General features: G+C 42.8%; 6 protein-coding genes across 10 annotated transcripts; 2 read left to right on the top strand and 4 right to left on the bottom strand.

The window, feature by feature from the left end:
• Nucleotides 1–1,291: 1,291 nt before the first annotated feature.
• On the bottom strand, nucleotides 1,292–6,163 carry LOC135625602 (pentatricopeptide repeat-containing protein At2g41080-like). The gene is made up of 3 exons (XM_065130615.1): nucleotides 3,875–6,163; nucleotides 1,580–1,810; nucleotides 1,292–1,433 (listed from the first exon to the last, which is right to left on the bottom strand). Exon 1 carries the CDS (start codon nucleotides 6,093–6,095, stop codon nucleotides 4,113–4,115), a length of 1,983 nt encoding a protein of 660 aa, XP_064986687.1. The 5' UTR covers nucleotides 6,096–6,163; the 3' UTR covers nucleotides 1,292–1,433; nucleotides 1,580–1,810; nucleotides 3,875–4,112.
• A 1,472-nt stretch (nucleotides 6,164–7,635) lies between these two features.
• On the bottom strand, nucleotides 7,636–10,120 carry LOC103968963 (transcription factor DIVARICATA). 5 transcript variants are annotated; one of them, XR_670529.3, is made up of 4 exons: nucleotides 8,969–10,118; nucleotides 8,199–8,797; nucleotides 7,979–8,053; nucleotides 7,636–7,903 (listed from the first exon to the last, which is right to left on the bottom strand). XR_670529.3 is itself a non-coding variant. In XM_009382340.3 (3 exons), the coding sequence occupies exons 2-3, from the start codon at nucleotides 9,397–9,399 to the stop codon at nucleotides 8,341–8,343; spliced, it is 888 nt and encodes a 295-aa protein (XP_009380615.2). In that variant the 5' UTR covers nucleotides 9,400–9,416; nucleotides 9,512–10,120; the 3' UTR covers nucleotides 7,636–8,340. The 5 variants fall into 5 exon arrangements, 2 of the variants coding, with proteins under 2 accessions (XP_009380615.2, XP_009380614.2); XR_670528.3 differs by having other exon boundaries at nucleotides 7,636–8,053; XR_001976091.2 differs by having other exon boundaries at nucleotides 7,979–8,797.
• A 2,297-nt stretch (nucleotides 10,121–12,417) lies between these two features.
• LOC103968964 (serine/arginine-rich splicing factor SR45a) lies at nucleotides 12,418–16,094 on the bottom strand. The gene is made up of 7 exons (XM_009382341.3): nucleotides 15,960–16,094; nucleotides 14,860–14,882; nucleotides 14,652–14,750; nucleotides 14,451–14,562; nucleotides 13,722–13,871; nucleotides 13,355–13,415; nucleotides 12,418–13,259 (listed from the first exon to the last, which is right to left on the bottom strand). The coding sequence occupies exons 2-7, from the start codon at nucleotides 14,880–14,882 to the stop codon at nucleotides 12,631–12,633; spliced, it is 1,074 nt and encodes a 357-aa protein (XP_009380616.2). The 5' UTR covers nucleotides 15,960–16,094; the 3' UTR covers nucleotides 12,418–12,630.
• A 356-nt stretch (nucleotides 16,095–16,450) lies between these two features.
• LOC103968965 (uncharacterized) lies at nucleotides 16,451–20,132 on the top strand. The gene is made up of 3 exons (XM_009382344.3): nucleotides 16,451–16,849; nucleotides 16,995–18,149; nucleotides 19,723–20,132. Exons 2-3 carry the CDS (start codon nucleotides 17,725–17,727, stop codon nucleotides 19,946–19,948), a joined length of 651 nt encoding a protein of 216 aa, XP_009380619.1. The 5' UTR covers nucleotides 16,451–16,849; nucleotides 16,995–17,724; the 3' UTR covers nucleotides 19,949–20,132.
• Nucleotides 20,133–20,917: 785 nt separating this feature from the next.
• On the top strand, nucleotides 20,918–21,498 carry LOC135625221 (putative lipid-transfer protein DIR1). The gene is made up of 2 exons (XM_065129674.1): nucleotides 20,918–21,291; nucleotides 21,368–21,498. Exons 1-2 carry the CDS (start codon nucleotides 20,952–20,954, stop codon nucleotides 21,382–21,384), a joined length of 357 nt encoding a protein of 118 aa, XP_064985746.1. The 5' UTR covers nucleotides 20,918–20,951; the 3' UTR covers nucleotides 21,385–21,498.
• An 11-nt stretch (nucleotides 21,499–21,509) lies between these two features.
• LOC103968968 (uncharacterized) lies at nucleotides 21,510–24,352 on the bottom strand. Its single transcript, XM_009382347.3, has 6 exons — nucleotides 23,933–24,352; nucleotides 23,550–23,646; nucleotides 23,075–23,253; nucleotides 22,864–22,930; nucleotides 22,714–22,765; nucleotides 21,510–21,813 (listed from the first exon to the last, which is right to left on the bottom strand). The coding sequence occupies exons 1-5, from the start codon at nucleotides 24,089–24,091 to the stop codon at nucleotides 22,749–22,751; spliced, it is 519 nt and encodes a 172-aa protein (XP_009380622.2). The 5' UTR covers nucleotides 24,092–24,352; the 3' UTR covers nucleotides 21,510–21,813; nucleotides 22,714–22,748.
• Between the last annotated feature and the right edge of the window lie 1,364 nt (nucleotides 24,353–25,716).

Raw genomic sequence — 25,716 nt, forward strand, 5'->3', positions numbered from 1 at the left:
AAACGTCGTGCGTTTGCTTATGGTGTGCTAAACATATGGGTGACATTGCCATTAGGACAACAGAGGAAGGAGATTAAGAACGTGGGTGGATACATTTAACGGATGAGTGCGCGCCGACCTCCGCCCAACAGAGGCACGACGGGGGCATCAAAAGGATTCGTGGGACGGCGGCGCAGGTGGCTCTTCTTCTTCTTCTTCTTCTTCTTCTTCTTCTTCTTATTCTTGCTATGCCATTCGCCCACACCCATTAATTAATTGATGGGGAATGGTTAAGGAAATGAACACCTATCAGACAAGAGATCTGCAGATACATAAATAGTCAGTGACTAGTTAGTGTCTGAAATTAAAACTGCCAGAAGGTCTACCTCCCTCCGTTTCCGAATCGAAATAATCTATTTTTAATGTCCAAATGAGAATGTAAGCGCATGAATTCACATCTACATAATCTCGTCCTTGTTACTTAGAATTTGGTTCTCCAAAGTGCAGATGATTGATTAATAGTGGTGATGATGCATTCCTGAAATCATTGATGGTCTCAACTTTTACACCCTATAAAAGTTTTGTGGAATATAAAAAATCAAAGGCTTATTATTGGCCTCAATATTCATTCATATGAGACTGAGTCACTATAAAATTAGGCATATACAATATAATATGCTAGAAGAATACTTCCCAGTGGCTAAAGAATCATTTGGCTCACCACAAGACAGACACCACCTGACATCAAAACCTATTATTCTCCCTGCACTTCAACCAAACTAGAATCAAAGTTTCTATAGACAATTATAAGAAGAAGCCCTAAAAGGAACTGAAATATAATGACGTCATTTTGAGCTAAAGAAAAAGAAATTATAGGGAGTATAAGTCCTACACTTCAAACTCAGTCAGCACGGTGGAGGTTGAAATCATTATCATGCAAATGATATGATGCTTAGAATAAAAATCTATGTTTAGGAGGCTGTTAACAGCAAACTCACCCTAAAGCCTTTCTGTAAGAATGCTTATCAAGAGATATCTAAACAAACACAGCAAATTGTTCAGTGGATTTGCCTGAGACAGAGCTGCTCATCTGAAGAAGGACGGCGACAGAGGTCCCACCTAAAACAATTATGCCATGATCTCCACCAACTATTAGATAAGGTTGACTGCAGAACAGATTTCACTTGTTGCTGAATACTTGTCGATATTTTATGAAATGCCAAAAGAAGGATAAGAAAAAGGAACACAAATTGAATCTATGGCCTACCTATTGCAGACACAAATTGTTTATGGTCTCCATAAACAACGCATGTAAAACAAAAAAATCATTGTTCGATTATTGGTTAAATTAAAAATAATAATAATAATAAAAGTACAGGAGACCATCATGCACCACCTGATACTGCCTTGCAATTGCCAAAGATCAAAGCCAACTATCCCTCATGATCATCAGCCTGCGACAGGAACCACAAAGACGGTCATCCATGGAAGAACCAAAAACTCTTGTCTGAGGCACAATCACATATCAAAATCGAATTAAGTATAGTTTTGTTTGAGGAACCTCATATCCTACAGCCTAGACGATCTACTGTAGTAGTACCTTCAGGTCCACCAGCTCTGAGTGATCGAACTTAGTTGAGTCTGAAATGGACATCCGAACTCTGGTTCTTAGTGCCATTTTAGATGTGTGGTTGCCGTGGAGTCAACCTTGACCATCGATGGTGGCAGACAATCTATCATGCTGAATCATGACACCACCAAGAGAATAGTGCGTCAAAAAAGGCTTGTTTGAGATATAAAGATGCAGAATCTGTTTCTTTCACCAAAGCCACTGCAACAGACGCAAAACATGAGTCAAAAGCATGTATAATAATTATTCTTCTTTACGCTAACAAAACATGTCTTTTTTCTGTTAGGAACCCAAACAAATAAGCCAAACTGCACATTTTCCCACGACAATGTTCAGACGAAATGCTTAATCACAGAAAAGGTCGTGATTATATTCTGTTAGACTCATTTATTTGCTTGTGTGAAAGTAGAAAAGGATGGAGAACCAGAAAAACCAACCAATAAAGTTGTCTGGTGATGAAAAATGTGCGCGACAAAAATAATGAAGTCAATGGATCAGAATCATATTTTCTGTCGAAGGAGTAGTAGATGCAGATGGATGGGGCTTTCAGTTCTCCAGTCCATTTTCCACTAGAAAGCATAGCTAAATGGATATTTGGGCGCCAGAAGTGAATGCATGCTCACAGCTCAAATCATAGTACACACTCAGGTACCCAAAAACTAACAGCATGTGAACTATTGTAAAAGAATATACATACAACAGCCACAGTGCAATACACTAGTTGTGCATTACAAATTTCTAACAAAATTCAGGGGAATCCATAAAGTAGATCTGCTAAGACCAAAAAATATTAATAAACCAGCAATAGGATTAATCACAGCCCTAAAAATCTATAAAAGACTAGCGATACATAGAAAGATGGTAAGTGAAACAATACTAATGGCAGCATAGTTATCAAGGATTATATAAGTAAAATATGAAGTCAAACAAAATAGGAAGCTGAAAATATCCACCCTTTGGTGCCACATTCAACTCACGCGCATGGTTGGGCTAGTAACACAATTAGACTGCCGAGATTAATCGGAAAATGACGGTATGTCTCTGGGCTTCACAAGAATACGGTAAAAACATGCAGAATTTAACTACTATCTGGAGCAAACCAAATATCTAACTTCTGAATCTTTTAAAACTCACCGCATTTTAATTTAAATCTGCCAATTGCTTTCTAGAGACAATGCATTACCAACAATATCACCATTCTAGAAATTTATATCACTGGATGAGGTTGCAAATGTACCTCATTTGCATCCTTCAGCCTGAAGTAGTTAAAGGTGGGTATAATTTTTTATCTAGTCTAAATTCACCAAAATCAGGCCAGACTGACTAAGGAAAAAAACTAGGATAGGAATGAATAGATACAGTTAGTCCAGAGGATATAGTCTATTTCTAGTTCAACACTGAGACCCTTCTATTAGTCAACACCATCAGCATGTTAAACTTTGTAAGCATAAAATGTATTTAAAAACATAAAAAATCATATGCGATTATTCAAGCCGAATCCCAAAATTCACATGCCTAATTTCTGGCTATTATGTTTAAGCAATAACTTTCATATGGAGAGTGGAACTTAAAAAATAAAAAAAAACACTATAATTGCAAGCTTACGGATGCATGCTAAGTAACACAGGTAAATTGAATGTTGATGTTTACTGGGCTGCTTTAAGATGCACACACTCGGAAGTCCAATACCTACTTCGATTGATTATATAATATAAGCAACCTTCAACAAGAAAGCTATACTCTATCACTCACACATGGCAAAAACTATAAGAAATTTTTTAAATGAGTCACTAACAAGCTGAACTGACTTACTTAGTTCAGAATAAAACTTTAAGATGAAATTCTTAACTGATATAAAGATTGAACCCAGTCCATCAATTTGAACTAAAACTGATTGGAATTCTATTTGACCAAATCATACCAACCAAATTTCTATTTCACCTGAATCTGAATAACAAAATATATCACATACTGTTTAAGTGAGAATTTTAAGTGAAAAGAAGGTAACACAAGGTGAATAACAACATTTAGTATCTACAATGAGAGTAGGGTTCAGACCAAAGTATCACATTTGCACAATGAAACCAAGGCATAAGTGAAGCCAGTGCAATGAAACAATTGAAAAATCCATGGTATGAAATCCGAAAACAAGAGGAATACCATTCTCCAGGCAATCAATCACAACCTGCACCTTTTATTTTTCATTTGAGTGCCACTTATAATTGATATCATGCACCAAAGAGTTAGATTCAGAAAGGGTTTTACCATTCTGTTAGATTAGAATAAAAGAATGTTGGATATGATCCACCCATAGACATTGTCAACATATCATCTTCTTTTATCTCATATATAAAAATGTCAAAATTGTCAGCCCTGCTAACAAAAATTGTCATCTTCTTTCCTTCCGATACTTCTTCTATGCCCAGCATCCATTGTAAGACGCTCTGGACCATATTCAATATACTCATACAACATGAATGCTTTCAAAATCTTTTTGCCTTGATCACCAGTAACCTTTACAAGAACATTCTCCATCTCTGAAGTGATGAAACCGGGTAACATCCCTCACCACAATTTCTCGCTCTGCAATTTTGGATATGTACTTAATTGCTTCGTGACAATCATCGCAGACACGTAAGTTTTTCATAATTCGAATTGGAACTCCGACTGGCAAGCTTAGAATGGCAAATGCAATGGCCAACTTTTCATTGTGGTGAGCCAAACTGGTCTCTTTTTCCTCTTCCTCCATGTCATGGAAGACTGTGCTAGTGTCTGGTAAATATCCTAACTCCCTCATTCTACCAAGCAGTTGTGCCAACAGCTGATCAATCTCCTTTTGCCTTGGATTTGATGTATCTCCTGTAGAAAACTGATAGACCTGGCCCTTGTACTCTACCCAGCTGATTCCAGGCTCCTTCCTCACTCTCTTCTCCCTCATAGCTCTCCTTACCTCAGAAACATCAATCCATCTGGCAGTGGTGGCTCGAATATTCGATAGCAGCACATAAGAAGCAGAATCCTGAGGGTCCAACCTCAGAACACACTCTGCCACTCTCTCTGCCATCTCTGCATTCTTATGGGTTTTACAGGCAGACAACAAGGTCTTCCAAATGACAGCATCAGCTGGAATGGGCATAGATCTGATAAGAGTTTCAGCCTCATCCAGACATCCTGATCGCCCAAGAAGATCCACCATGCAAGTGTAGTGCTTCAGAGTAGGCTTGAATCCATATTTATGCATCATGAGCTCAAAATATTCTTTTCCCTTATCCTTCAACCCACTATGGCTGCAAGCATACAGCAAGCTTAAGAATGTCACTTCACTGGGATCAGTCCCTTCTCTGACCATCTTGTCAAAAAGCTGGATTGCCTCCTCCCCATGTCCATGGAAACCGTAAGCCGCAATCATGGAGCTCCAAAGCACAAGATCTGATCCATCGTCGGATTCAGAGAATATCTTAGAAGAATCATCTAAGCAACCACATTTTGAATACATGCTTATAAGTGAACTCCTCACTGGAATTACGGAATCAACTCCAGCTTTGATGACTTCCGCATGAACCTGTTGTCCCTGTCCGAGGGAGGCCAAGTCTGAGCACGAGCTTATAACGCTAACGAAAGTCACATGGTCCGGTGATAATCCTACAGCCTTCATCAGACTGAAATGGTGGACTGCTCCTTCGGTGTCCCCATTCTGTGCTCTTCCTGCAATTATGGTATTGCATGATACTACGTTAATGGTAGGCAATCCTTTTAGAACCCTCTCTCCATCATCAAGACAACCACATCTCATGTACATGTGAGCCAGAGAACTCCCAACACACATATCATGCTCGAAGCCATTCCGAACCACATAAGCATGGATCTGGTGGCCAGAACCAATGTCTTTCAGCCCAGCACAACATCTCAAGGCGCTGCCTAGACCGAATTCATCGGGCCTCAAGCCCGCTTCCCTCATCCTCCGGAAGAACTCCAGCCCTTCTTCGTCCAACTCAAAATGGGCGAGGCCGGTGATCATGGCATTCCAGGAGGCGACATTCCTCTCGGGCATTTCATCGAACAACTTGCGCGCAGCAAGGATGTCTCCGTTCTGTATGAGGCCCCCGACAAGGATATTGAACGACATGACGTTCCTCCTGGGCATTGCATCGAACACAGCGCGGGCGGCATTTCCCTGACCGAGCTTGGAGTACATGTGAAGAAGGTGGTTGGCGGTGAAGCGGTGGGAGGCAGCGCCGGCGGCGACGATGAGGGCGTGAATCTGCTGGCCCTGGCGGAGGGACTGCTGCGGGACGCAGCAGCCGTTGAGGAGGTGGGAGAATAGATTTGGGTCGGACCATAGCTCGGGCAGGAACCCTCGCAGGGCTTCTCGGAGACGACCTTTGGAGCATAGATGGACGAACTCCTGCTCGGACTTTGGGAAGCGGGCGGCGGTGGAGACGAGCTTTGTGATCGTCGAGGGGGCGAGGCGAGGGTGATGGGCCATATGTCAGCGGCCGAGGGTCCATGACATATGTACCCACGAGCAGCCGCTTGGATCCGCCAGTAACTTACTAGGTCGGGTTCACGATGGATATAGGATTTACGCCCCATCGTTTTGCGGATTCAGCTCCGAAATCCCAAACGGGATCCAAGTTGGGGTTATCGGGTCTTCGGGCGCCATCGGAACCCGTGATTCATCTCTATGATTCTTATTTTCTGTTATATTTTATGTGTTTTAAAAGTTTTTAATTAGACAATTTGTACGAAGTAAAAAACACTATTATTAATCTCAATTTGTATTTTCATCGTGTAAAATTTAAAAATTTAAAAATATTTCTAGTCGATTTTTAGCTAATGACGAGACGATGCAAAACGTCAACTATCTAAGTACCTTCGAACTAACTCTCCGAATGAGATGGATGGGGGCATTAGATATGTATTTGAAGGATGAAACATCTTTAATGTATTTGTTTTCTGTTCGACGACAATACTATGTAAACATTAGGCCTCCATCTACCTTCGGAGTTATCTTTATGCATGATCGTCCGACCCGTTTTATATGATCATTTCCAGCTTAATAAAAGTTAATTGCTTTATATCCTTTTCGATCTCAGTTATCTTATCTTTTTCATATGCAACAACTATGTTCATCTTTCTAATACTTTCTTTGTTATATAGATCCTTTGTGGATGAATTTAAAATCTAAACTTATCTTTACTGGATATCGGCACATCAAATTAAGTGGAAGAACAGAAGCCTTCTCTCACACAACTTGCAGACAAAAGCTTGCAGCATTTTCTGGGGGTTTTTAGTCATTGTAGGAGACAAGGAGGCTTAAAATAATGTTGGAAAGAATCTTTCCCCTCTTACAGACAAAAATCTGCAGCATCTCGCCAAAAGAAAGGTTGGATTTTGGTCAATGAAGGTGACTTGTATAGACACCAAGTTTGATCTTTGAAAGTTGCAGCCAGCGTGTGGATGTGCCAGTAGCAACACAGTGGCAGATACAACAAGAAGAACAACCATCACAAAGTAGGAGTGGCTGCAGCTGAGGTCATTGGGTAAGTCCATTTCAGCTGCAGAGATCTTAAATAGAGAAGCAATTGGAATGATTAGATGCATTAGTGTCTTCTACCCCATAGCCGATTGCTTGTTATATTTTCTTCTATGTTGGATCAACTTCACCATCATAAAAGAGTAGGAACAGCTCTGAGGGAGGATTCCCAAACAATCAGTAGAGACATGAGATAGCAAGCTATTGAGAGACACTAATGCTCAATATTATGAGACAAAGAGTATGTATGCTCAATATCAATGTGCAGATGATACAGAATTGGAGGGGGAGGAGGTGAAGAATGAGATGGCGAGGCAGTTGAATGCAGAGTCAAGCTCCAACTGGGGTTGAAGTGACCATATTTGGTCAAACAAGTGATACTGTTGCTCTCAAGTCTTTAACTATACAAAAGCTGACTTTTTCTTCATCAGTGCAGACATCAAAAGCAACAGTGACATCTGCAAGAAGATGCTTTGTGACTCGAGAGACATTATAGCAAAGGATGAGCACTATTTGACTGTCGATTGCACAGCCACCAAAGGTAGCCGTCTCATCCAATCTGGTATTCCAGATGATTCGAGTTAGAACATATGGATGGAAGCAAGGAATCGGCAGTTCTGTGGAAACAATTGGATATGCTTTAACATTGCAGAGTTGCAGAGTTAGGAACATAGGAAACGACGGTCAGTGAGTCATGACCATTGCCGAGTTGCTCTACAACACCAGCTTTAACATGGAAGCATGCCCCTTCCTCTCATCTGCTAACAATTGGATGTACTTAACATGACAGATTCAATAGACAACAAACCCAACTACATGGTTTAGCTCTTCACCTGATAACCCAACAAGAGTAGCATGACTTTGATCAAGCCCGGTGAGAAAGAACAGCCCACGATATCCTTGCTTCCCTAATAATCCACAAGGCAAAGCATGGTGATTAATCCAATTCCAACAAGCAACACTCCCTCTTGATGATAATTAGGATACGAGTCATCAGGAGATTGTGTTGCTGAGGTCACACTCCTGATATCCAATACTGTAGAAATGGTTTACCATACAGAGAAGCAAAAGCTTTTGAGCTTCAACTATGAAACCACATGCTGGGGAATTTAAGCATTCCGAATCTTTCTTTCAACCTCAAACTTCCAGGCGGTCAGAATCAGCCAATCCTCCCAAAAGATCCATCAGCAAGCATCTATCTATGGGATGTCACATTCAGCGATACCTCATCCATGAGCGAGGGTAACATTTGAGGTTGTAGTTTCATCCTGTGTTGAGATATTCCAAAGTGACGCTGCATGAGTTTATTGCCGTGTGATGATGGATTGAAGACACTAGCTACTTCACCGAGTTGATCTGAATCGAGAATGGCGGATAATTGGCCTGACAATGAAGGTGTCATAGCTAAACTTGATTGTGTGGTAACAGTGGATGGTTGGGAAGATGGTGAGGGAGGTTTATTATCAGGCAAATCGACAGTAGTAATGTCATGTATGCTGGTCCTTCTCTTGTCTTTGCTGCCAGAGTTGAGCCTGATGAAGTACTTCTGGGCATGACTGGCCACCTGAGTAGGAGTCCTGGTCATCACGAAATTTCTAGAGATGTTTCTCCAGTCTCCTTTACCACACTTGTCCAGTCCAAGCAAGAACAGCCTGAAGAAGTTTCGCATAAGATTAGCATCAACCACAAGTATCTTCCACAGCACTACTCATGTCAGATTGCAAAGATGCAGGAAACAAAACCATGGAGAATAATAAGAACATTAGCTCAAACAGGTTGGGAATTGAAGTCCAAAGATGCATGCAAAAGATGAAGAAGCTTGCCTGTGCTCCTCTTCGGTCCAAGGGATTCCTTTCTTCCTCTCGTGATGAGATGCTCTGGCACCAGATCGCTTGCCGCCGCCGCCGCCGCCGGCGCAGTAAGTGTTCTTCCATCCTTCGGAATCATAACTGTTCTCCCAGTCCAGTGTAAAAGATGAAGTCCCGTAGTACACAGGACAGGGGACCCGGCCGGCTTCTATCTCGGTGACGTCGTCCACCAATTCCCGGTAATGGCTAAGCACATCTGGCACCGTCTTCCCAGGGATCAAAGCCGCCACCTTTTCCCAACGGTCCGGGGTGTCTCCGTCGAATTTTGCCAGGGCGTCCTCGAAGCGCTTGTTCTCCTCCTGAGTCCACCTCCCGCCGTTTTCCTGGCGAACGAACCAGTTCGTGCTGCAAGGAAGGACATCCGTCCACGATCTTGTTGTCTTCATCCGGCACCCCCGAGAGCCTTCCCTTTGATCACAAAAATCCGATCTTGAGCTGGATCTTGTGCACAAGAACCAACCGAGAAGGAAGGATGGAGTTGCTTGACCCAAAACACACCTTTGTTCGGAGAAGCAGATCAAGGAGAAAGATGGAAGCTTGGAAGAAGCACAAGCACCTACCAAGCGAGGAGTCCAAGCACAATGATCCCTGTCGTAAAACCTAAACCCTAGAAAACCTCGAGTCACCAGGCCCAAGACGACAAGGGAAACCAAGAGAAATAGCAGATGCAGTGACAAAGGTGCGACCTTTCTTCATTTGCAGAGAGTATAAAAGAGAAAGGTAGAGAAGAAGTGCGGTGAATGAATCAAGAATCCAGGCCTATCAATCTTTTTCCATCTCCTTTTCTCCCCCTAGATTCCTTATTCTATTCCTTCTGCTGCTGTCTGAGATCTGAAGGATCTCATGGCTGAAGGGAGAGAGGAGAGGAGAGGAGAGGAGAGGAGGGCACTGATTGGCTTTTGGTGGAGCTTTGTGGCCACCAAACCAACTCAAGCGAAAGCTTGTCTCCCCTGTTCCTTTATAAAGACAGACTGGCAAACAATGCTCCCATGGGTGTGTGGATTCATCCAAAAGTTACGGCTTTCCTAACACCCTCATTAGCTCAGCTACTAATCCATTTTCTATATCAAAAACCTACAATGACCACAAAGATATCATAATGTTGTTACCTAAGTTCTCTTCGTTCTCAATGGAGTCACCCAACCAATCACCCTTCACTGAGCTCTGTCCACTTGCAACATACTCTAATGGATGTGCTCATTGAACATCGAAACAAAGATGCATTCAATATTGATGCATTTATTTCTGGACCTGTGAGCTTCTGTCCTAACTTATACGTTTGCTTGCTGTCGCTCATTCAATCTAATGGGCATCTCACGTCGGGACACGGTAATGGAAGGGTGATTAGCATTGGATGGAATCACAGTCGACCTCTTCTAGCTGATGTGACCAACTGCTGTCCATCTTCCTCCCTTTACTTTTTCCTCGCTCTCCTTCTCAGCAGCGTTGTTTTAGCTGGTTTGTCTCACTCGTTGATGTGTCTAACAAACAAATTGGCATTCGGGATTCCGTTCAGAAAGCACAGAAGATGGTGCAGATGAACAGTGGCCGGAGGGAACCGCTGGCTTTTTATTGGCTTCGCTGCCTGAATCTCATCGTCGGTCGGACGCCGAAGACAGACGACGACCCGATTGCAAACACCAAGGTAAAAGATGATATGCGAATGATGTAACGCTTTGTCTTCTCCGTTGGCCGAGAAAGCAGGGGAAGAGAAGAGAAAATGGCAACAGAAACGACAGGCATCAGAAACACCCTGTGCGGTATAACATTGTTTAAGATCATGTGCAGAGAGCTTGAATTATTAGGACATAAAATAATACTGGTCATGATTTACAAAGGAAGGGTGAAGACGAAGAGGATGCTTAGCCGATGACTCGTCCGAAGCCCAACCGAAGAGCAAATAGGTCGTTCTCCTGAAGCCAAACTCTGCGTACAGACAATAAGGCAAGCTTCAGAAGCGTTTGGTGTTGAAGCATGGAAAACAGGGGAAGTATTATGCAACACGGCACGAGGAGTTGGACCGTGCTTTCCGAAACAGGAAAGAGTCATTGTTAAAAGGCTTCCCGCACCGGCATTGGCGCCCGTCATTAGGGCCTCGTTTGGCGTGCATAAGAACAAGTCGCCCCCATCAAGCTGGGAGTGAGTACACTCCAAGAAACTAAATTATACTGTGTAGGGCGGAGGACAACAGAAACCAACCTTTCGTCAATGCCTGCTGGTAAGAGAGAGAGAGAGAGAGGGGGGTGGGATGGTGTCTTAAAACAGCTCTTGGAGATCCGTGGAGCCGGCGAAGAGGGCTGTTGAGTTGAATGAATCCTTACGTGGATGATGACCCTGGATCGAGGCATAGGAGCTGCGTCCTTGTTGACCAGGTTTGTGGACTCGAAAAGCCTCTGTTCAATCGGGAGAAGAGGCGTTCGAGTCTTCCTCCGCTCGTGATATTGATGTGGAGGACACTACCGTTGTATTGGGGTGGTTGGACTCTGGGAAGGGGTAGTGAACTGTGTACAGGGCGATCGTGTCTTGTCATCATCCAACTCTCGGACGGAAGCAAAGATGAAACTTGAAGATGAAGAAACCATAAAGAGGATGATCCAGATCTGGATAACTATCGATCAAGTCTCGAATCATTAGATCATCAATAAGACCAGTCTGCTAAAACATATCTTTTTTACTAAAAAATAAATCATAAATAATATTATAAAATTATTATGGTGTCAAAAGGGAAAAATGGTTTGAGCGAGAGAGAGGACAGCCAAAAAGCGAGAGGGTGAAGACGACAGGAGAGAGAGGAGAAAAAGGTTGATTAGATGGCACCATCAACCTCATTTGGCTCCTCCTCGCCATACGTCTCCTCGAGCTAACCATACATATTTTGACCCCCTTCTTTCCCTGATGTACCAACCTCACTGAGAAAAGAACAAACCGTAGACGAAACTAAGATAGCTGTCAACCGAAGCTTTCCTTGACCACGCTTCAATCGAACAGACGGACCTGAAACTGGTTCGGATGGAAGACTTACGTGCCCGGGTTTCGTTCGGGGAAGATCGCATCCGTTGGGATCAAGACAACCGGATGTGTTCTGATACAACTGAGGAGGAGGACCAACCGGAGGAGCACATCGTTTGAGGTTGCTGACACAGAACCCGTAACAACTGGCGAAGCTCCGCAAGTCACAGAATACCATCGATCGCTACCTAACCAAACTTTCATCTCCTCCTTCCCGTCTGATTTCCAATATACGACATTAACACGCACATCAACAATAATAAATCACGACAACCAGTCACGTTGCATTTTGACACCTTTCCTCATTGTTTTCGATTGTGAAATACATTGCAATTTCGTTGACAAATAAATGATTTCTAGCCAAGCCCAGAGAATTGTGAGAGTAGACGCATGGATTATTAAAGTGCCATCCAAAGTAAATTAGCGATGACGATATCCATATTATGAGATGTGAAAGGTCTACAAGCACATGCTTCTACACAAATACGATTATTGTCTGATAGAAGAACCCATAAGTTTGTTCAGCAACACATGCAACAGGGTTTCCAGGCAAAGGCCACCGGAAGAACCAGTGATATCCAAGATTTAAACAACATCACGTCTATATGTTATGAGGACCTTGCAGACCCTGCTGGAGACCTTGAGCGAGAACTCGAAGAAGAGCTCACGCTACGGCTGTGGGCATAGCTTTCTCGCGAGTACCTCTTTCTTGGCCCAGGTGAATTGCTAGATGATGGGCACCTCTTGCTTGGTCGCACCTTAGGACTATAGCTCTGTGATCTTCGATACCTTGGAGAGTAGCTCCGAGAATAGCTTCTCCGCAACCTTTGATCCCTTGGAGAGTAGCTCCGAGAATAGCTTCTTCGTGATCGTCGATCCCTTGGAGAGTAACTGTGAGAAAAGCCCCTCCTAGAACTTCTCCTAGGTGAGATGCTGGGTGAGTAGTGTCGTCTGTACCGTGACCTTGGAGAAATGCTACGTGACCATGAATGTTCACACCGCCTGTGATAATAGGGTGAAGCAGAACGCCCCGAAGAGGAAGACCTCAAATCTCTAGAGTACGATCGCCGTCGACGACTGCAGGGAGATACAGATCGAGACCTCCGCCTCCTGAAGTAAGGAGAATATGCTCGCCGCCTGTAGTAGGGAGAATAGGATCGGTCCCCATCAGAGGTGTAACCAGGCGAGCTGTACCGACGCCTAGCATAAGGTGAATAGCTTCCAGAATGATGGTGTGCTGGCAAGAATCATAATGAATTAGAATGAGTGAAATATATGGCCTAGAATAATATGGAGTAGATAAATTATTATGGAGTAAATATTTAGGCTTACCACTAGTTTTTACACCAAGGTATCTACCAGGGGTTGGTGTCCGTCCTCGTCGTCTCCTTGCCTGCTAAAACAAACACATATTACATCACATGTTCATAACACAAGTCACCAAGGAAACAATGGTACTAGTGCAGCAAACTAGCAAAAAGATCATACAAAGCTTTTTGAAGTTTGATGAAGGGCTGCTACACACAGCTAACCTGTTAGTCAAAAGAATTGAAGCGAAGGACATCTCCCAAGCGCTTAGAAGTAATAGCTAAAATATTGATTAATTTAGATAAAAAGAAGGTGCCAAAGCACAATTATTGATCATTTAGCACATAGCACATCTTGCAAAGGAGTAGAAGATCAAATGATAATACTTTACCTTTTCAACAGTGATAACCCGACCTTCCAAAACCGAACGGTTGAGATACTGAATGCAGCTATCTGCTTCCTCAATGGTAGACATTGTCACGAATCCAAACCCTCGAGACTCCCTTGTCCAAGGGTCAACCACTAGGTGGACATCAACAACCTACAGAAAATACCATAAATTCAAATGAGCAAGAAAAGTTAGCAACAATAAATAATCCCATTCTTCCTCAACCCACACCTAACCTGAAATGAATTGTGACTTTAGCAAACTACTCATGCCAACCAAGAAACATCAAAGGACCACTATCAAAATAAAAACACTTTTTATACGGCCAGCATGTTGCACCTAACAATATGAAGGAATACTAAATTGGCTTACATATCTACATATTAGAAAATGATAATAACTTAAGAACACAACCGGAGAACACTTTTGGAAGATGAAACAAGACAAAAAAAAAAAAAAAAAGAACCAATTCCCAACCCACAACAAGATGTGAAAATACCAAACTAAACAAAGCCAATCAGGAGGCATCAAAGGACCATAACAAAATATAATGCATACCTTTTTTGTACCAAAGCCAACTAATTACACTTGAGAATATCAGGAAAAAAAAAGGCTTTAGATTTGTACAACCAGTAATTGCCACCGCCATATAACAAGTGAAGTTACTGCAAACATTTCTTACATTTAACCAATTGTACTAATATCAAACAAGCAGCAATTCATTTGTTATACCTTTCCTTCACTTGCAAAGTGCTTCTCAAGTTCATCCTTTGTTACCCTCGAAGATATACCAGTGACATACAAATTGTTTCCAGGATTTTTAGCAGCATTTGAGTCCATGCTCCTGTAAGAAATATGGTTCGTAAGCCTACTAAAAATAAATTCCTCATGCATATTGCCACCCTTGAGAAAGAAAGGGATACGATAAAATACCTTGAGCGGCTTCTCGACCTCGACAAAGACCTTGAGACAGCTCGACTGTACCGATATGGTGAACATGACCGTGACACAGATCGAGAGTAAGACGAATACCTGAGTTTAAGAAAATGTAGTTAGAAAATGAAAAGAATTATACATTATGGATAAGAGTTCTGTGACACCTCTAAATTTTATCCAAAAAGAAAGGAGAAGGACATCTGACCTTGTTCTTCTTGAGTGTGACATCTGAAAGAAATAAAATTAAATAGTCAGTTCACAATTAGGCAGTACAAAAAGGTGATGAAGCAAAATCCTCATAATGAAACAAGATCAAGTTAATTATCAAGTAGTGATTTCCATAATGTTTACCAATTTTACTGAAACAAGACCATTACATGTATCATGTCTCCATATAAAGCTCTGGGTTTCGCTACTTGAAATTAAAAAAAGAAAACTAAAACTCTGATGTTACTTACACGTGTATTCAAACACATCAGTATAACTAATTGGCTAAGACTTCTACCATTTTATTTGCTATTTTACCGATTCACAATCCTCTTACAATCTGCAATTATACTACGTATAATTATACACCAAATATAAGTGTTGGATGACCAAGTCATGCATTTCTATACTACGTATTATTTAAAAAAAAATTGTTTTCTTTTTACTTGAAACCTCCCTTTTTTCCAGGCCTAGTTATACATCAAACATAAGCTTTGGATGTCGAAGCCATGGAATTGCTATAACTACATATCATTTCTTTTACGTATATTTTCTCCTTAATTGAACCTTTCAGATCAAATGGTGATCAAGATTTCTAAAATTACAAAGATATGACCCCAACAGAAGCTAGAAAAATAAATAGATGATGTGACACCTATCTGATCTTTTCTCGAAGGGCATCTTGGAAGCAACTACGATCATACCGACTACTAGATATTCTCTATTACAAGACTGAGAGGAGAAACCAAATAAGCTCGGCTTGTTCAATTTCTCATCCTCTATAGGAAGACAAGTAAATAGCACACCAAAGAGTGATCACAACATGCTAAAGGTGCGATACAAGAGTAAGCAATAAAAGATTAGTAATAATGATTACATCAACCCTAAAGTACGCATCGAAAAATCACAAGATCAAGAACAATTAAACGAGTTATCGACTCCCATCCCGGTCGAGGGAAGCGATAAGGCCCTGCCGCATATTGATACGATTAAAAAACATGAAGAGGAACCCCAACACAGGTTCAAACTCGATCTACTCAAGAAAGAGAAGGGGTTTGAACAAAGAAATTTCGAAATAAGAAGAAATTAAATGCCTACCTCGATCGATCCTTGGGGGAGGTTCTCTGTTGCGCCGTCCAACCGGAACCCCCGTCTCCGTTGCGTGTGGTAACGAGGAGTTGTACGCAAAGGGCGCCGCGTATAGACAAAGGCGGGTGGCGAAGCTTCTGGAGATGCGGACGCCAAAAGAAAATAAAATCCGGCTGAATGGGTCGATGCGTGGGCCGACAAAAGAGTCAGTATTTGGATCGCCGGTCCAAATTATGATCCGTTAAGGCATGGCAATGGACCGGACAACGGATCAATTCTGATGTGATTGTTACTAAATGGATCGTTTAGCGGGTCGGATCCATATCCATCCATCTGTTTCATATCAAAGAAACATCTCAGTTCCTTGCATGCCTAATTTTCTTCAAGATTCGCGTTAAATCAATCACACACGAAGTTTGAGGAAAATAAAAGCTAATGGAGTCACACTCGTGCAGCAGAACACTGGTGAGGCGTCAATTACTACCTCGGAGTACGTGAGACTTTACGGAGGTCGGTCGCGTGCTTGTGGGAATGAATGGAGCGTGCTTCTTCGATCCATCGATTCGACTTCACGCTCGTGATGGCAGAAACCATGAAGCTAGGTGGTCCTCTCCTCTGCTCGGTTGCCCCGGAATCCGCTAGAGCACTCCGTGACAAGGGGACGTGAGAGTGTGTGTGGAACAGCACCGAGCTCGGCATTTGCACAAACAAGAGTGGGGCACGAACTCCGTCGACGCATCCACGCGGTCCATCGGTTTGAATCGTGGGGATGACAAGCAAAGATCGATCTGCCGGTGGCCATTGCCCGCAAAACCATGAACAGGAGGGACGAGAGATGGCGCTGCTGCATATGGCTGCGGGTTCTTCTTGGAGTCCCGCACTAATTACAAGAATTAGGGGTAAGCAAACCCTCGTCTTGCAGTTTTGCCCCACTCGTCACTTCACTTTCATCCCCTTCCTCTCCTCCGTCTCTTTCTCTCTACATCTCTATCCACCTAACACCTCTCTCTGTATGCACATATGTTTTCTTTGTGTCGTTTTTAGGCCCTACCAACTGTCAGCAAGAATCCAAAGCCCGCACATATCATCGGTCTCTTCTTTTGCTGTGCAACCCATCTCTGGCTTTCCTCCCCTCGTGTCTGTCGTCGGTGGTTCCTGCAAGCGGAGCGAGTTCACAACCTTCTCTGCTGCTGCTGTTAGAATCTTGTATGCATTCAGCCTTTCTTCCTCCATCTAGGGAGGCAGAAGCAGGAATTCCCTAGTGTGGTCACTGTGAATTGAATCTTTTCCTTTTTTATTCTGTTCCCACTTTGATAAGCATCTTCTCGTTCTCAGAATGCAAGGCGCATTGCATGAAACTTAGGGTTCAGGATCGTCCGAGCTTGTCTCATATGATGGCATTTTAGGCGCAGTTTCTGCTGTTAGTTAATTTGGATCAGGCCTGTCATGGAACCTTCTCTTGATTGATTTCTGCTTTTATGTCTCTGTCTTCCAGGAGTTGCCCATTGTATACTATGCTTTTGGATCAGTTTCATTGCTGACTTCAAAGATTAGGTCAAAAAGAGTCGGTTCTGTGGTGGGATGTCTGTTCCCTGATACTTGACTAAGGACCTGTTCTTGTTCTTGTTATCGTTGTGCTTCTTACTCCATCAATGGAGTAGATCCATATGTATACAAGTTCTTGGTTTATCTTTGTTTTAGCCTTTCCAAAGATACTAACTTTTAGGACAGTCCATGCCCTATTACAAATTTCTGCTTCTAAAATCCTTGTCAAATGGGTAAAAAGGATCGAAAATCCTCTGGGGATATAGAAGAAGGGACACACCACTCTCACCTGAATGAGAGTGATGATGACAGCCTTTGCTTCTCAGATGCAGAAGCACATTCTTGTCATTCGCCATATGGCTCTAGTGGCAATGGCCGTCGGGTCTCAGCTCAGGAGATCGATGGATTTCAAGAGCCTTGTGGAAAATCCGGCGTCTCAGAGTCTTCACTTGGAGATGATCTGGAGAATGGTGCTTCAGAGGTAAAAGTTAACGTAGATAGAGCTGAGCAAGATTGCAGGATCTGTCATCTCAGCTTGGAGAAGGCAGCTCCAGAGTCAGGAGTCCCGATCGTATTAGGCTGTTCCTGCAAGGATGATTTAGCTGCTGCCCACAAGCAGTGTGCTGAAACATGGTTTAAGATCAAAGGAAACAAGTAAGATTGCAGTTCTCCTTGGCATATCCTTTCCGCAATTTTTGTTACTTTTAAATCCTGAAGTGCTTTCAGAAACAGTGCCACATTCGTGACACATCCATTATAACGCTGCATTCGATGTACACAGAAATTTTCATCAATATTTGGAACCATATTCTTCTTTATTTGCGAAAGCAAAGAACAAATAAAGAGGTAGAATAAAACACAACTAAACATGGCATCGAGTAATATATTCCCATTACAAAGTAGGAACATTGCTGAGGTATCAAATTGCCGAGGGGATACTATAGAAGTATGTTTCTAGGATTACCTTTTGGTCCCTCCAGAATGTTCCTGTGTTATCTTTATTTTCCACTGATCCACTCTGTAGTTAAGTTAATAAAAGTGTGATATATCGAATATACCTTTTCACAGATGAGTCATCCGACCTAGAATAGTTGTTCCATCTCTTGTAATGATCATGTAAATTGCAGCATCTAGATTGTTCAACCACCTTGCTGTTCTGACTTTAATGTTGAATAATTCCATTTTGAATTTTAATGAACTCAAGCTATTGAAAATTTTCTTGCAACAAAAAAAAAAGGTATTGAAATTTTGCAGTTCGGATGTTATATTGGCAAGGCTAGAATATTCATTAATTTTTCATTGTATGTCTTTGTTTGTTGGGTATAGTCTGTCAAACTTTTTCTTCAGATTATATCTCAACCTACATTTAGTAGTTGTAGCTACAGAACCACCATCACCTCATTTTATTCTTTTAAGGATTCTATATCATTTGCATCGGTTGTGTTGCACTGATGTTGCCATATCTATGAACGTTCTATCTCATGGTCTCAGAAATGCTTCATTAATTTGTGATTCTCATCTTCATCTTACATTTATTTGGGTGGGTATTGATGGTACTTACATTTGCTAAAAGCAAATAAGAAGCTGTAGTAAATTTCTTCTCACTTATAGATCTGCCTATCTGACACTAGTGCAGAAATTCTTATACACTGTCATGGTTTCTGCGATGCACAAACCCAAGCCATACAAAGCTATGGTTTCTGTCAAGGTTAAATAGAGGAAAGCATGCATCTGGAACATAAATAGTTTGCATTTAAAACAATGTAACATGTTGAACTCAAAAGGACATATGAGGCTTAGTCTATGGTGAATGACAAAATTAAATTTTGGAAGAAATTGAAATCTTAAAAGATTAACCTCGGCTTAGTTTTTGGACTAGCGCAAGCATAATATGACAATGTACTACAAAAGACTAGGAAGAAATGACAAAATTAAGAACCAATCTTTGAGAAAGAAATGGACAAGGTGTAATTGTCATATGTTGAATGACGATACTCAGTTTTCTTTTATTCACTGTTTCTCATGTGTGTCCTGTTTTTGCTTGTCTGCAAACACAATTTTTTGCATGTCTGCAAACATAAAATTGGTGAATGTTTCATCACCTTAAAATATGTTAGGGGACAATCTCATGTGATGTCCTCTCGGCTATTGTGCAGCTTGTTGGCAACTGTTTCAAATCTCTTAATTTGGACTTCTAAGTATTTTTTGTTTGTGTTTCATGTTCTAGGATCTGTGAGATTTGTGGTTCAACCGCACGCAACGTGGTTGATCTGGTTGAGTCTGAGCCCACAGAGCAGTGGAGTGAGGCTAATTCTTCTACAGCTCCACCTGCTGCCCCACCTTCGGAAACTCGGAGTTTTTGGCAGGGGCACCGTTTTCTTAAATTCCTCCTCGCATGTTTGGTGCTTGCCTTTGTCATCTCCTGGCTCTTCCATTTCAATGTTCCAGGGTGAATACGAGAGGTTTGCAAGAGAGAGAGAGAGAGAGAGAGAGAGAGAGAATCAAAGCATTTTCCTCTATTGCTGTCCCGAGCCTATCAGCACACTACCAGTAAAACCATAAGAACCACATTGCATTGGATGAATGAAATGATCAAGCAAAAGAAACATGTGATGAAGTCTATAAGGCCAAGCTAAATCATGACCCCGTAGGATGTGTTGTCCTTTGTTGTGTGCTTACTACCTAGATTTGTTTTCCCTTCCGTAGCTTATATGACTTCTTGGAAGCTACGATTCTTAGTTGGATATCAAATGTTTTAGATGTATGATGTATATCCTGGAATCAATACATGGCGAAGAAAACTACGTATATTATCTCACAGAACTCTATCGAACGAAGCATGCTTTGCAGTTGTATGTATTATTCCGAGCAAGCTTGCCGCCGACAAATCAAGTCTCGTAAAGTTTAATTAATCAGATGAGCGTTTCTTTTAGATCATGTCTGGGTAAGATGTCGGTGACGATTGGATCAACCAATTTGGTTTGATTCTACGTACCTAAGAAACTTCTTAGGTGGCGATGTGCATCCAAGACGGATCCGGACGTTAGCTGGAATTGGAATCAAAAGATCCAAGATCGAATGGGGTTCTCGATGTGATCCATCCCTCTACTGATATGTCAAAGCTCGGCAATCTTTTGCTCTATTTCCTCACGGTGACTCCTCCTTGAGCTTGTTCTTTTGATCTCCCAAAGATAAGGTTCGGAGCGGTGGTGATCACTGCCAACAACCACGGAATTGAATTGAAATGAAGTTGGTGGGGCCCACAGCAACACCAAATCAAGCTAGTGCTGCAATAATAAAACCATTTGTGATCGAGTGCTGCATCCACTCTTAGCACTCAGCGTGGTGGATGGGGTCCTGAGGTGGCGCTCATCTGTTGCTCTCCAGGAGCTTCTCCGGCAGTATAAATGGGCGGCAGCACCGCAAGTTGGGTTCATCATCGGAGCAGAGCACGAGATGGTGGTTGGGATGAAGCATCTGTGCGTGCTGGCGCTGTTCCTCTTGGTCCACGGCGGCGGGAGCAAGGGGGTGGAGGGGGCTGGCGAATGCGGGCGTGTTCCCGTGCAGAGGATGGCCTTGCAGTTGGCGCCGTGCGCGTCGGCGGCACAAGACGCGCAGGTGCAGGTCTCCGCGGCCTGCTGCAGCGCGGTGCAGAGGGTGGGCCAGAACCCCGCCTGCCTCTGCGCCGTCATGCTCTCCGACACCGCCAAGAGCGTGGGAGCGAAGCCGGAAGTGGCCGTCACCATTCCCAAGAGGTGCAACCTTGCGAACCGCCCCGTGGGGTACGAGTGCGGAGGTCGGTCGATTTCTTGCGAGTTACCACAGCATGCTTCTCTCTCTTCTTCCCACCTAATCACGGCTTTTCTTTGCAGGCTACACAATACCGTGACACACACCGCGCGGAGGGGCGGCTATCTGTCAGCACCACTACTCTCTTCTAAAATAATCGTCACAGTGTATGTGTCTATGCTCCGTGCATTAAATAAAAACCATTTCAATGAAAGACCAGACAACTAACATAAAAAAACGTATCATCCTATCAATCGTATGAGTGTTACTTCATAACACTAAAGAGAAGCAAGCCTCTTAGGTGACAGGGTGGAGGTGCAGACCTGATACAGTTTGCAGTACACACATCAGAACTCAAAATGGAGTCAAAACTCAAGTAACACAGCCACGATATAAAGGAGTCTGCTCTTCCTTCACTGGTAATATGAAGGAACAGTTTTCCTACCCTACCAATCACAAAGTGGGGAAGAAAATAAAACAAGGCTCCACTTCATAATCCGATACCGTACCGATCGGCTACTCGGACACCCTGTTAAAATCACCATCGAATTTAGAGGTTCAGAGAAAAAAAGCTGGAGACAGTTAACATCATGTGCCGTTTAAAAGTTAGAACATAAACATCTTGACTCATAGAAGAGATCAAACATGCGGATTTAATCGTTTTGTCTATCTAAGTCCATAGTCCGATCAAGCACGGGTGAATTCGACCATCCAATCTCAGGTATGTGATGCCCGGCCCGGTATTTCCGAATATACTGACCTACACAATGTTAGGTATTCCGACTGTTTCTCATGAGGCAGCATGACTCAGATCACAGGCCAAAACAACAGCCACAGGTGATGGATCAGTTTCTACTTGGAAATATACAGAATCAGATGTTGAATAAAGCATCACACACAAAGCAGTGGTTCTTATGATCAAACAAGGAAAACTTATCAAAGATCCTACCAAGAATAACAGGTAGAAAAAAAAAACACAGGTATGTGATGCCCGGACCGGTGTGTCTCTGAATATACAGACCTACACAATGTTAGGTATTCCGACTGTTTCTCATGAGGCAGCATGATACAGATCACGGGCCAAAACAACAGCTACAGGTGATGGATCAATTTCTACTTGGAAATATACAGAATCAGAGGTTGAATAAAGCATCACACACAAAGCAGTGGTTCTTATGATCAAACAAGGAAAACTTATCAAAGATCCTAGCAAGAATAACAGGTAGAAAAAAAAAAACCTTGTAGCGAAGATTAAACAATTAAGATTTTAAGGTCATGCATCCTACAACCTTGTATCTTGGCAAACTAAACTTAGTCAAGTGCATCCAACATTGTCATTGCTAAACTTATGCAACACAAGCACAAGAATGATACTAGATGGTCTTGCATCAATGAAAGACTAACTCATAAGCCTATTGCTCGAGTGTACCTTTCTCTATACGACGGCGTATCAATCTCGAAACTTCAATAGTAAAGCGAACCTGGAAGAGTAAAATTTGGAGGAAATTAAAAACAAAATTGGACCCATAAATAAAGATGAAAAATGAGAAGATAAAAAGTCTTTCTAATGCGAACATGCCTTGCCACCATTCCCCTCTGTCAGCAGCATGCGGATTACCCAAGTAATTTCCTTCATCAGTGATAAACTGGTAGCAGTTCAAACATGCGGAATGTTAAGAATCATTTAAAATGCTAAATCTTATAATCTGAAGAACACCAAAAATAAGATTCTAATAAATGGCTAGCACAGAATCTTCCTATATAATCTGTAAAGTAGTGTTGTTGCATACATTTTTCCAAGTTCCAGAGGTGTGAGTGGATGAAGAGCTCGTGTAGAAATCCCTGGCACCGTAATGCACCGATGAGCCGAAACAGGGTGACTCTATTGACTCAATGGGATAGACTGGTTTCCCTTCTTTGTTCTGTGTGATTTGCCTTCTACTTGGGCTTCCATGAGATTGACTCCCAGCTGAAAATTCACACTTTCAATTATCCCAAACAAAGATTCGCATTCAACCTACATGTTGAGGTTCTTGCATTTCTATGCAAAGAAAAGGTTTCTGACCAAGGACAGTTGACGTTTGATAGCATTTGCCCCTTTTTGAAACAAGGATCAGTGACCCAAGAACAAGGATTGGCATGTATCTCATCAGAGAAATCGAATTCTGGAGGCATGGTTTTGATTTTTCTTCGAGAAATACCAAACCATATTGTGTATCCAATAGAAACCAAATGAGGAAAGAAATGGCGAGTCTGATTAAGAACCTGCATTTGCGCAGCGAGCACTTGCGATGCGACCTTCGCCTCTCTGCTTGTTCAGAGTCCAGCACAGATCGGAATGCGACAAATCCTTGGCGATCACCTGGCACCGTGTGTGGAGGATAATTAGGAACCCTAGAGAACAAGCAAGAGGTCGAACTCCACAATAGACTACCCAAAGAAAAAGTACAGATTCGATCCGATCCGATCCGTTCGAGGGCTTAAGGCGAAAAGACGGAGTCAAAAGAGACCCTTTTTCTTGGATGACGGGAAGGGAGAAGGGAAAACCTTCGATCCCACCATCAAGAAAGTCGATCAACAACCCATCGGATCGCGCAGCAAATGCAAGATCGGCGACGCGGGAATCAAGAAAGAGTCGACGAACGTACCGCCGATGGGGGAGGGATGACGGTGCTGAAATATCCAGGGCGGGAGGAGGAGGATGATGACGTCGTCGCCGAGGGCTTCGCATTCTTCCGCCCGACAAACTCGTCGACGGACGACGTGGAGGAGGAAGCGGAGGACGAAGAAGTGTTCTTACTTTCCATCGGCCCTAATATGCGTAGGAGGAGGAGGAAGATGTCTGCTCGTCCTCTCGGTTGAGTTCTTTAGATGAGGCAGGGGCCACGCGAAGGGCGAGGAGGGCATACAAAGCGGCGACGCCGACTCTCGTCGGTGGAACCCCAGCAGATCAAATCCTCGAGAATTCCTATCGAGGATACGCATCAAGATCTCACCCTTTTCCTCGATCCTCTCTCTGTTCTCAATTCCAAGAATCTAAAGCATTGCCTTCTCGTCTTCGATACGCATTCATGGGCGTCGAGGGTGGGTGGGGACCCGCGACGACACGCGTGCGAGCGGATAAGGATCGGCCGCAACTCCCGGCTCAGGCTCTGCCGCGGCGCCCGCGCCTTGGTCGAGCCACCCGACCACAAATAGACGGCCGCCTAGGTCGGGTTTCTTCCGGGACCACAAATCACGACCACTCAGAACTCTGGTTTCCGTGTCTCGTGGCTGGGTAGGCGCAGCGTCAGGTGCTAGTAAGTTGCCCGCTTTGGCACCAACTTCTCCCTTGATGTTGACTTAGTCAAATATAACAGGTGTAGGGCCCACATCTCGCAGTAAACGAATGAGATATTTGGTGGTACAAATTGGGGGCGAATCGAAGGAAGTGAGACTTCGCCACGAAGTAACGTCGGATGCAGACACACTGCGGCGCGGGTGAGTCACGTCAACCACCGACCTCGGCCGCGGGGGCCGCCGCGTGTCGCGCATCGGGCGTTACGTGGCACTTCGCAGACAGACGACGCGTCCGTCACCCGCCCGTAACGAGTAGATACGCGTCACGTGGGTCCCGCCGCCCCCCCGCTGCGAACTGTGGATAGAGCCGGAGGTGGAGTCACGGACACACCCCTCCGAAACCCGCAAACTGTACCTCGCGGTCCGTGCACTGAGTTGACAAGAAGAGGAGATGAAGGAGATGAAGTTTGAAAGCTAAGGGCCTTTTTGTCTTAAAAGCATTATTTGATTACGAATCACTTAACTTGCAAGTTTATTTGATGGACAAGAATGTTATCCGTGAAAACTTTTTGTCTTAAAGAATCTCTAAGGATCGTTGAAAATGAAGGAAAAGAAATGTATACATTTGAAGAGAGATTGGGCATATAAATAAATGTAAAGAACAGAAAAGTGACGGCCCAATGGATCAACAACAAAGGCTAGCATATCAGATGAATTGAATTACGGTGGAAGTTGAAGTGTGAATGTGGCTTTCAAAATAGTTTGAAGTGTAAATCTTTAATAAATTATTTTTATTTTCATAGAATTATTATATATGATGATAATATCATTAATATAGACCAGTAGATATATAATACGCTTTTTTTTTGTTATCGTAGAAATAAAAATGTATTAGATTTAGAGTTGATGAAGCCAACTGATATAAAAAATGGGCCAAGTTTGGTATATCAAATTATTGGAACATAACGAAGTTCATAAATAATTTTTTATAGTTCACAAACATTGTTTATATATTGAGGATTGATGAAACCAGGGGGTTAGTTATTGTATAAAAACATCTTCAGTCAAGATCTCATGTAAAAAAGTATTGTTAACATCTAGTTGACGTGTATGCCAACCTTGAATGATAGGGAAACTATGATGAGTTGAATTA

This window comes from Musa acuminata, chromosome BXJ2-10 (assembly GCF_036884655.1).
Source record: "Musa acuminata AAA Group cultivar baxijiao chromosome BXJ2-10, Cavendish_Baxijiao_AAA, whole genome shotgun sequence".
NCBI classification, from domain to species: Eukaryota; Viridiplantae; Streptophyta; class Magnoliopsida; order Zingiberales; family Musaceae; genus Musa; species Musa acuminata.

Excerpts from the sequence above, each read along its gene's own strand:
- LOC135625221 (XM_065129674.1), top strand. The coding sequence starts at position 20,952 with ATGGTGGTTGGGATGAAGCATCTGTGCGTGCTGGCGCTGTTCCTCTTG.
- LOC103968963 (XM_009382340.3), bottom strand. The coding sequence starts at position 9,399 with ATGAAGACAACAAGATCGTGGACGGATGTCCTTCCTTGCAGCACGAAC. Across the intron at positions 8,798-8,968 it reads TGGACCGAAGAGGAGCACAG|GCTGTTCTTGCTTGGACTGG; the intron begins GCAAGCTTCTTC and ends AAACTTCTTCAG.
- LOC103968968 (XM_009382347.3), bottom strand. The coding sequence starts at position 24,091 with ATGGAAAGTAAGAACACTTCTTCGTCCTCCGCTTCCTCCTCCACGTCG. Across the intron at positions 23,254-23,549 it reads TGCTCGCTGCGCAAATGCAG|CTGGGAGTCAATCTCATGGA; the intron begins GTTCTTAATCAG and ends GTGAATTTTCAG. Across the intron at positions 22,931-23,074 it reads CCTCTGGAACTTGGAAAAAT|TTTATCACTGATGAAGGAAA; the intron begins GTATGCAACAAC and ends AACTGCTACCAG.
- LOC103968965 (XM_009382344.3), top strand. The coding sequence starts at position 17,725 with ATGGGTAAAAAGGATCGAAAATCCTCTGGGGATATAGAAGAAGGGACA. Across the intron at positions 18,150-19,722 it reads TTTAAGATCAAAGGAAACAA|GATCTGTGAGATTTGTGGTT; the intron begins GTAAGATTGCAG and ends TTCATGTTCTAG.
- LOC135625602 (XM_065130615.1), bottom strand. The coding sequence starts at position 6,095 with ATGGCCCATCACCCTCGCCTCGCCCCCTCGACGATCACAAAGCTCGTC.
- LOC103968964 (XM_009382341.3), bottom strand. The coding sequence starts at position 14,882 with ATGTCACACTCAAGAAGAACAAG. Across the intron at positions 13,416-13,721 it reads GGGTTATCACTGTTGAAAAG|GCAAGGAGACGACGAGGACG; the intron begins GTAAAGTATTAT and ends TTGTTTTAGCAG. Across the intron at positions 13,260-13,354 it reads CCTTGGTGTAAAAACTAGTG|CACACCATCATTCTGGAAGC; the intron begins GTAAGCCTAAAT and ends GATTCTTGCCAG.